General features: G+C 41.4%; 1 protein-coding gene across 1 annotated transcript in view; it reads right to left on the bottom strand.

Moving 5' to 3' along the window:
• Positions 1–7867: 7867 nt before the first annotated feature.
• The window catches only part of SLC9A7 (solute carrier family 9 member A7), a 36885-nt gene continuing 34757 nt past the window's right edge, over positions 7868–9995 (bottom strand). The window contains exon 16 of the mRNA XM_031058378.1: positions 7868–9633. Within this exon, the coding sequence (XP_030914238.1) occupies positions 9385–9633 (249 nt within the window). The 3' untranslated portion in view covers positions 7868–9384. The remainder of the gene's footprint in view (positions 9634–9995) is intronic.

The raw sequence follows: 9995 nt of genomic DNA, 5'->3' as shown, positions 1-9995 counted from the left end.
GCTGAAAAGCCCAACTGAACTGGTTTTGGCTGGGGAAGTTCAGTTTTTTCAGAGCAGCTAGTGTGGGGCTGTGTTTTGGATTTGTGCTGCAGACAGTGTCAATAGCACAGGCATATTTTCCTTATTGCTGAGCAGTGCTTGCAGAGAGTCAAGGCCTTTTCTACTCCTCACCCACCAGTGAGGAGACAGGGGGTGAACAAGGAGTGGGGAGGTGACACAGCCAGGACAGCTGACCCCAGCTGGCCACAGAGGTACCCCAGATTGTGTGGCCTCATGCTTGGCATGTAAAGCTGGGGGCAGAAGAAGGAAACAGGAGATGTTTGGGGTGATGCTGTTTGTCTTCCCAAGTTACTGTTTTGTGAGATGGGCCCTGCTCTCCTGGAGATGGCTGAACACCTGCCTGCCCGTCGGAAATAGTGAATGAATTCCTTGTTCTGCTTTGCTTGTGTGCACAGCTTTTGCTTTCCCTATTAAACTTTACCTCAACCCACAAGTTTTCTCCCTTTTGTCCTTGTGATTCCCTCCCCCATCCCACTGGTGGTGAGTGAGCAGGTGCCTGTGGGGCCTTAGTTGGTGGCTGGCATTAGACCACATCGCTGACCATGGATGCACGCAGTTCAAATCCCACTCTTCAGTTAACCCAGCTGGCACTTGGTCTGTCAAGGTCTGAGTACCAGGGAGCTGGGTGGGAGCAGGTGGCTGAGCTCCACAGCCACATCCAACCCCACAGCATCTGATCCAGTGTCTGGGAGCTGCCTACCTCCCACACCATGGAGGGCACCAGCAAAGCTCTGCTTCCTACTGAGTGCAACTTCTGTTTGCTCTTTCAAAACCGACCACACAAACTCACTGCTGTAATAGCACAGAATTTTCTGCACAGGATGACCAGTGTAGAGAGAGAAATGGGGCATAGCAAACCATGGAGAAACACTTTCTCCTCATTGTAGTGTAAAAACTAAAAGCACTGCTGAGCAGGCGAGGCTGGCAAAAGACAGGTGCATTTCAGTACTGCAATTGTTATAGAAAATTTCATGCCATAAACCAAGTTTCTCTCTGTTGCTGTGGCATGTGTTTAATTACTCATCCTTTCTCAAACAAAAGGTACTTTCAAGATACCTGTACATTTACCTCAGGTTATAATTTCTCTTTTCAGATTGTATTTAATATTTAAATTTAATTTCTTGGCCCAGAACAAGAGAGCAGTTGTGGTTTTGTTTAAGATTTTTAATAGAGATGGATTTGATAATTTTATTTCATTGATCAAATGTCTCAGGACACATAGTGTATATAGAAATAGTCACATTTTCAAGTGTTACCCTACACAAAAACTGAATGTAAGCTGTCACTTTTTATTCTTCTTAAAAGGAAAACAGCTCCTAACAGCAAAACACACATGGCTTATTTTCCTTTAAGTGCTTCTCAGAAATCACTTTGTCTTGGACCGTGGATTAGTTTAGCAGGAATAGTTTTTACTTTGTGTGCTCACTCTTGTTTAGGAAAAATAATAGATACCTGACTTAACAAAATTCAGTTTCTTTGAGATTATTGAACTCAGTTGTGGCAGAGGTGCCCTAGTCTTGGAACAGAAGCAATGTCAGATTGACAAATATGCTTTATTAAGTATGTTTAAGAAAATACAGAATGTCTGAGGAAGGAAAGTCTGTGTGCAGAATTTCTGTAGCTCTTCAAGCAGAGTTAAAAGTCTGATCACCATCTCTTTTCATTATTTCCACTCCTCCTTTGTTTGATCCAGTTCAAATATTCAGCTGATGTTAGCATACTGAAAAATTCCTGTCTGTATTTGATGGGATAATGCAGGACAAAGCAGACTCTCCTCTGGTATGCCTGCCCAAGCTCCACCTCACGTCCTCAGAGGACTGGCAGAGCCACCCACACATGGCTGCTCTGGACAGCACGGGCCAGCAGCTCCTGCACTGGATTTACAGTGCAACAGGGTTGTGAGTTTGGCTTCAGCTCTCAGCATTGCCTTTTTAATCACTCCTGCTGTCTTCTGAACACTAACCAGGGTGATTCCAAGCTCTTTCTGACAGACAAGCAGCTATTTTATAGGCTGTTGTGCCTTGTAGGCGCACACGCACTGGAAATGCTTTTCACTAAGTGCAACACCCCATTTTACAATCAGCCTTGGGTTCCAAAATGAACTGCATATCCCCCACGTTTCACTTTCCTGTGATTCCCTTCTCCAGATCCAGCCCTACAAATCTGTAGATGACAGTGCTAGTTGCTTCTCTCCATTGTGAAAACTGGTGAAAGATAAAAAAACAGGACAGAGAATTAATGGTCAGTTATTAATCCTCATAGATTCATCTTCCTACAGTGACTAAGAGAGCATGAGCCAAGGCTTTTTGAGAAAGGACTTTCCGAATATCTCATAAAATGAAATATATCATCAAGACCTCCTTTGTCTGCATCATCATTCAGTCTTTCTAACAACAAATTTAGAAGTTTTAACACCTCTCTATCCCAGCCATGTTGATGTAAATCTGTATTTTATTTCTCTACATAATGTTTACTTTTTGTTGTACCTTGCAACCCTTCCTAGGGTGGAGATGCTACAAGGTGGAAACCATTAATTAGATTTTAAGGAAGTGAACTCTAAATCAATTATGTGCTGTGAGAAAAGAGCTGAGTTGCTGGCTTTGCCCTGAGGAAAGACCTGACAGTATCAGCCTTTTTCACTTCCAAGATAAAATACAAAGTTCATGTGTATCACTAATGTGTCAAGCCACAGTAAGTTTTGTATTACTATCAGCCAAGTAAAAAGAGAAGACATATTTCTGATGACTACAAATGACAGCTATGATTAGTGCAGCCAATGTTGTGACTCAGTGTGAAACAATGAACTCCACAAAAGCTACCTGCTACTTCCCAGTGACTCCAAGGCCTATTTAAAATAAGGAAGTAATAAGAAATGGAAAGGCGATGCTGATCTACAGCAGTAACACCATCTTCATACCTAACCTGAAAGTTGTTGGCAGAGCAGGAGTTCCAAGCAGCACTAACATTTCCTCTCTTGAGAACAGAAGGCTTGGATGAAGCCTCAATGAAGAGACTCAAAGCTGAATTTACTGCAGTATCTTGTCCACGTGAATGAAAGTTTAGCCAAGCTTGTACACAAGCCAGCCCCTGGCAGAAAGCCCAGCAGGTGTTTATTCCCCATCCTCCACTGCTACTATCCCCACAACATGGAGAGATTTCACAACATTTTGCTTTCTCTCTCCTCCCCACCCACTGTTGTATTTAAATGATAATTCCTTGCCATTTAACCTCTTTAGGATATTGAGCTCCCAAACTAGGACTCAGAGACCTGCACACCGTTGGTGTGGCTGAAGACCAAGAAACCAAGCCCTGGTACTGCAGAGAGCTGCTGTTCTCCTTACATCCTCACTGCTTCATGTGCAAATATTGAAAGGACAGCTGTCATGGAGCTGTCAACACAATGAAGAGGATGTGTCAGGGGATGCAGGACTATATTCCAGTTCTACTAACCTCTGCTTACAGCTATTACTTCAGCATTGTTAAAGATATTTGGTGCAGTAGCACCCAGTTTCTTGCACACAAGAAACCATGTGTATCTCTTGGAAGGCTAGGACTAAAGATATATTACAGCCCTCCCTAACAGCAGTTGGACCACTCCCAGCTTGACCCTACCATACCATGCAGGCTTTAGGTGCCTCAAGGGAAAGAAGCACCAAAGGTTTTGGACAGACCATCTACCACAACAGTCTTAGTCAGGACAGCGTGATATGCTTTGGATACCTGATGCATTTTGATGTTTGAAGTAACCCTAAGACACCTCCTGAAACCTTACAGATATGTTTATATCACAAGTGACAAGAATGGCAAACTGAAAATTCAGGCTAAATGCTGCTTCTGATTTTGAGCATTATGAACAGACCAAAACTAATTATCAGGCAACCTGTAGCAGCCAGCCTGTAACTGCAAAGGCAAGGCATGGCATCCTGTGTCCCTTAAAGGAAAGAAGCAAATGGGATGTTGTTAGATGACTTGCATTCTCCTTGCTCCACCAGAACCAGCTGTGGGTTGTGTGATTTTACCTCCCTTTCGTTACTTCTGATATCCCAAACTCAAATCAAACTTACCTCAAGTGACCCCGTGTGCTGGAAGTTGTTATTTCACAACCGCTATTACTAATCGGCTGATGCGATCCAGAAGAATGCCTTCTGGTGTTCTGCTCTCTGGTATTAATCTGTGTCAACATCAAGACATTCAAGCCAAGCAATTTAGGACTGAAATTCAAAATCAGGCAGTGGAGGATAACCTCCCTGATTAAACTAGAGTCAGGAAACAAAAGTCATAAATATATTACAACGCGGAACTGCATGACCTACTTCTCCCTGCCTCAGTAATAACAACTTCAGAGATTTTACTAGTTAAAAAATAAATCCAATTCATTTCTCATAGCCTAAAGTTAAGTATTTTAACATTGCAGCAAAAACCTTTTAAGTTGGGCATTAGCTTTCTCTGAGGGAATGCAAATCTGGAGGCTTTTTTTTCAATTAGAAGCAGGAAAGCGACCTTTAATTGCAGCATTTCAAATTATTGCCATTTAATTAATCAAATTTGCATAAGTTAGCAGTGTAGCATAGCTTTGAAATTGTACTCAGGCACCAAAGTGAAGTTTGACTATTCTCCCTCTCTCCTTTTTAAAAATCTTTATCTAATGTGTTTATATATTACATTTTCAAGCTCCAAAAGGTTAAAAAACTGCAGGAAATGGGGCTTCAGAAACTTAAACTAAAAATTATTATGTTAATAAAAGCTAGAACTAACCCAAATATTTTTAATTTTCCTGGGACAAAGATTGCTGCTCCCTTGCATGCACCAATAGAAGTCTTTCTGGCTCTGTACTATTGCACAAGAACCTGAGGGGAGCAGTGGCTTTACCCTTGGCAAATTAGCAGGTGTTCAATAAGCCAGGGCTTCTCTCCCTCCCTGCACATACCTTTCTCCACCAGCAAGTTCCCTGATAGACAGTGCAGGCAACTAATAAAGTCTTTTATTCCAGAATAAATTATAATGAGCTATCTCATCCATTTAATATTCAGTCCCTAGATAAATTTTCAAACCCACTGGCATTTTGGATGTCAGCAAGTCCATGTGGGGCAGTGCAAAATAGATTATTATCAAGAAAGTACCAGAGGGAGAGTGAATAAGCAGCCAAACCAGAGAGATCATTTTATTATCTGAAAATCTAAACTGATTCTAATATTCAATTGCTTTGTTGCAACTGTTTAGTTTCCATAACAAAAACTTATATAAATTGCAAGTATCAAATAAAGATATGAAATGTCATTTGAGTCTGCAACACAGATTCAAATATTAGATAAGCATTTGCATCCTGTTTGTAAGTGTGCATGTTTCATAAGGCTCCTCCATATTTACCACACTAATGTTACTCTAAGAACTGCTCTCAACATTACTATAGACAGTTTAGAATCAAGAAAACATAGTAATGATGTGAGGTTACTTTAAAAAATTGTTCAAAGTTACTTTCCTTACTCTGGAGTAGAAGCAAGTCAGTGCTACCCTGTAAAAACCTTTCATTTTGTGATCAGTTAGAATGGGGTGGTTTTATTACTTTTGCATTATCCCACAGCCCTTGTTTTAGATAAGGTATGCAGAAGCCAAGATAACTTCTCAGCATTTAGGACTGCAAGATTAAGAATAGCAATTGTTTACAGTGCTGTTCCCACAGTAGAGCTGCCTGTTTAAACCATTTCCTGGCTTTGTAATTCACTGTTTCCTCCACACTTTCCTCCTCTTTCACTTTGCAGGCTTATTTCTACTGGAAGTTATTTTTCAGAATGGCACTCCCAAAAATTCCAGACCAAGAAGTATCTGTGGTTTTTCACTGTGCCACATTAAGCTCTCCTCTAAACCTTCTTCTGCATTGAAAATAAGGTTTGCATGGGCTGCTTCTTACAAAGAATGTTTTCCAATATAGGGATATTTGAATTTGTTAATCTACACGATTTTGACTGACTAATGTGTTCAACCTATCCAGCAGTTTTGTCCTACTTTCTGCAAGTCTGATTATGACCAAGATTGTTCATAGCCAGTCCAGGGCATTTACTGGCTGCTTTTCTCCTGGATGGTCTGTGTCTCCTAATCGTGGGTTGTCTTCCCTTTCTTCTAAAGTTTCAGTGGGTCATGAGTTCAGTAATTTTGGAGAGGAGTACTCCCTGCTGATGCATCTGTAACTTCTCTGGTTTCTCCCCCAAAAAGGTCCTCCCCCAAATGTTAAAGAAAAGCATATGAAGTTTAGGCTTGAGAGTATCCAAATTCCATTCCCACACTTGTGCAGAAGCAGACACCATGTCTGCCAAGGCTGAGGTCAAGCATGTTATTCCAGGGAGCTGCTTCAGAGTTAAAAGAAACACTGAACCTTTCTTTGAAAGGCATGTGAAGCATATTAGTTCTTAGGGTTTTATTGTCCAGAATAAGACTAAAAGATGTTCTGCTGACCAACACTGTCTAAAGAGAGACTGCAATTGGAGTTAAATTGATATTATCAATGAAGGACCATGCCAATCTTATTATAAAGACAAAAATCACAGAATCTGGCCTCCTAAGTAGCATGAGCAGCTCATAATATCTGTTAAGGTTGCTAGAATTCCTACCGTGAGAGCTTTCCCTCCCCCCAGGAGTAAAACATAGTAGCCATCATTTCATTAGTAGTGGACGTCATTTTAACCTTTGCTATTTACTTGCTTCAGACCAGCTCTTTGGAAGGTCAGCCAAAAAAAGAATTCTTTTCTCTCCTCCAGTTAAAATTCCTGCAATCCTTTCCCCAAAGGCAATTCCTTCATTGTCAAAGCAAATAATTTTTTTTTGGTCTTTTCATAGGCCAGAAAACATGCATCCTTGGAATAGGGCTAGACTTGGTCAAGTACCAAGTATGTGATACTTGAGCCTTGTTCAGGCTTATCAGAAAAGTCAGTTTACATTGCATAGTAGACATGTAGCAGAGAGTGTAAACACGCTTGTCATAGTGCTTCTCTTTTTTGATAACTGGAGATCGAGGATCAGAGCTGCTCCTGGAACCAGCGTCAGCAGTGCTTGGAGAACCTCTCATGGAAAGGACCCTGGAAATTCCAGTGTTGGGCCCCTGGGTGTAGCAGGGTGCTTGGCAGTCACAGGATCTGCTCATGGCTCCTCAGCTTTAACTGATAAACTGCTTGTGCTCCCAGGGAAATGAAGGGAATTGGCTTTTTTTTGCAAAACACATGTGGGCTTGAAAAGGAGTTGTTCTGCTCAGCCGTCATCATCAGGGTTTGTTACCCTGCACCATTTAAGAGCAAAGCTCCCTCACTGCAGCCTACAACTTCCTTGTGAGGGGAAGAGGAGGGGCAGGCACTGATCTCTCTCTGTGGTCTGTGACAGGGCCCAGGGAATGGCCTGAAGCTGTGTCAGGGGAGTTTTAGGCAGGATATTAGAAAAAGGTTCTTTTCCCAGAGAGTGTCGGGCACTGGAACAGCTCTCCAGGGCAGTGGTCACAGCACCAGCCTGATAGAGTTCAAGAAGCATTTGGACAACACTCTCAGACACAAGGCGTGACCCTTGGGGATGCTGCTGTGCAGGGCCAGGAGTTGGACCTAATGGTGCTTGTGGATCCCTTCCAACTGGGAAGATTCTCTGATTCTATATTGGTCTTACAAATAGACTCCTGGTTTCCTTGTCTCTTTTCTTAATAGTGTGAGACAGTCTTTACAGATCAATACCCTTTATAAATTTGCCTTGGAGGGACAGATAGGGAGGTAGATAACTCATTAGAGAACACATTTGAGAGAAAGCAGACTAGACAACACAACTGCAAAGTTCCTCTGCAGCAGGAAGTTCACGTACTGAGGTTAGCCAAATAAGTTTAATAGTTAAGGAAAAACAGAGTGGGTATTTACTCACACACAGTTTTATGAGAGGAACAACTGAAATGGCAGCAAGAAAAACACACTTTTTGGACAAACTGATATTACATCACGTTAGTGGGCCACAAACTCTTTAAAAAAATAAATCTTTTGAGACATGAGAATGAAATCACATTTTAGCATGCTTTAAATAGCTGAAAGCTCTTTAAAGCATACATTTTCAGCTATTGGCAAAGACAATGATTATCTCCTCATCTGGAAATTAAAAAGCATTTAGCAATAAGTTAAAGCTAGCCTACATGTAAGTGGGCTAAATACTAGTCAGAGATTCTTCCCTTTTCACATTTAAGATGATACTACAGTTCATCACCTCTGTAGCTTATATGCTGTTGTGCAATGCCCCACTGAAGTTTCACATCTACTCTGCGAGAGAGAACAAGGGTAAACAGCTTTCTTTTAGGATAGTCACAAATGGTAAAAACAGTAGTATTTGTTTGTCTGTTTAATTAGATGTTTGCTGTTTATCACACACAAGAACTGTAAGCAGAGTCCATGAAGTCTTCTGAGCAATATGAAACCTCCTGGTTCCATGCAAGTTCAATACTGCCCCTCTCTCTCTCTTTATTTCTCTCCTCCTCCTATCTGCTGTTTTCCCCAGCCCAAGTTTCCAACTATCTTCATATGAAAGAAAGTTTTACTTTGTGACGGCTACCCAAGAGAGCCTGGCTCCAGGCTCACGTTTGCTTCAGGTACATCTTAGACCACAGGAAGCTGGATGTTTTTCTTTTGAGGCACTAGAAGTTAGGCTAAGAGTAATAGTCAAGTTGCCCAAAGCTAAAGGGACAAGTAGCTTTCATGGCCTTCCTATTTAAACAGCTGGCCAGTGAAGAAATCTTATTTTCCCTTTTTTTCCCTGAAATAGATGAAGTACATTTTGCAGTAACAGATTCCCCAGTCTTTCATTCACACATCTGTAACCCTAATGTTTACTGTCCCATTCACTTGAGTTTCCTCAACCTCAAGAGAGAAGTTAACAATAGATCTCTTCACATTCAGATACACACACAATCTTTTTTGTCTCTTAATAATTTTCAAGTTTATAGTTGTCCTTTCACATTCTCAAGCTAAGCCAAGACAAGCTCAGTTCTATGACAACATTTTCATGTACCTCTCTTCAGAGAGAGAGAGCTGCTGCAGCTGAACAAGACAATTGCAGCATGCTAGTTATACTTGGATTTGATAAGCAGTTGGAAAGAGGAGAATAACCAGTTTTCTTATTTGTCTATTTTCAGACATTTAGAAAACCCCACTGTCAGCATCTTGAGTAAAAAATAGGTGACATCTTCAGACCCTAGTAAAACCACTTCTGCGTGTTAACTTGTTTAAATAAACACCCCCACCTCAAGTGACACAGTGGCCTGCAGTCTTCCTTGATCCATTCACAGAGCAAGAGTTATTTTTACTGAGTCAGTAATCATGCATTGTATTCCAGAGGAAATACTAGCCGGGTACCCCTGCTTGTAACTTCATGATCTGCTGCTCCCAAATCACGTTCTAGTGCTTCCTCTGAACTACTTTTTGTTCTCCTGCTGTCAAGGTTAGTGGTAGCTGTATGGGGGCCAGAAGAACCATTTGCAGTTATTGTTGTATCACCATATGTCACAGTAAGGTCACCATCATTTAGAATAAAATCAGAATCCTCTTCTCGAAGCTGTTCCTGATTCTGAAAAGAGGAAGAAAAAAGAAAAATCTTTATACAGTGCACAGCACCTTTCTTTGCCCAGAACATAACTGAAGAATTCACCTACATGTCAATACAGAAGAGATAAGGTTCCACCTTAAGAAATGTTAAAAATAACCTTGAACCCAGTGTTTGCAAATCAGCTTACCGTTCCCTGTATAACTACTGCTGCTGGGGAGAGATGAGAGGGAGCTGAAGCCAAGAACTAGGTTATGGAGCGGGTAACCCAGGATTTAGTAGCACTGGAAGTACACCAGAAGTACAAGAGATGAGTGGTACATATTGGGTTTTGCATGACAATTTAGAGGGCAGTACAGGAGGATCAAGCACAGTTGAGCCACTCC

The sequence above is a fragment of the Geospiza fortis genome, unplaced genomic scaffold (assembly GCF_000277835.1).
Source record: "Geospiza fortis unplaced genomic scaffold, GeoFor_1.0 scaffold366, whole genome shotgun sequence".
Taxonomy (NCBI): Eukaryota; Metazoa; Chordata; class Aves; order Passeriformes; family Thraupidae; genus Geospiza; species Geospiza fortis.
The sequence above is the reverse complement of the archived record's forward strand: the minus strand, read 5'-3'. Positions and strand labels throughout refer to the sequence as shown.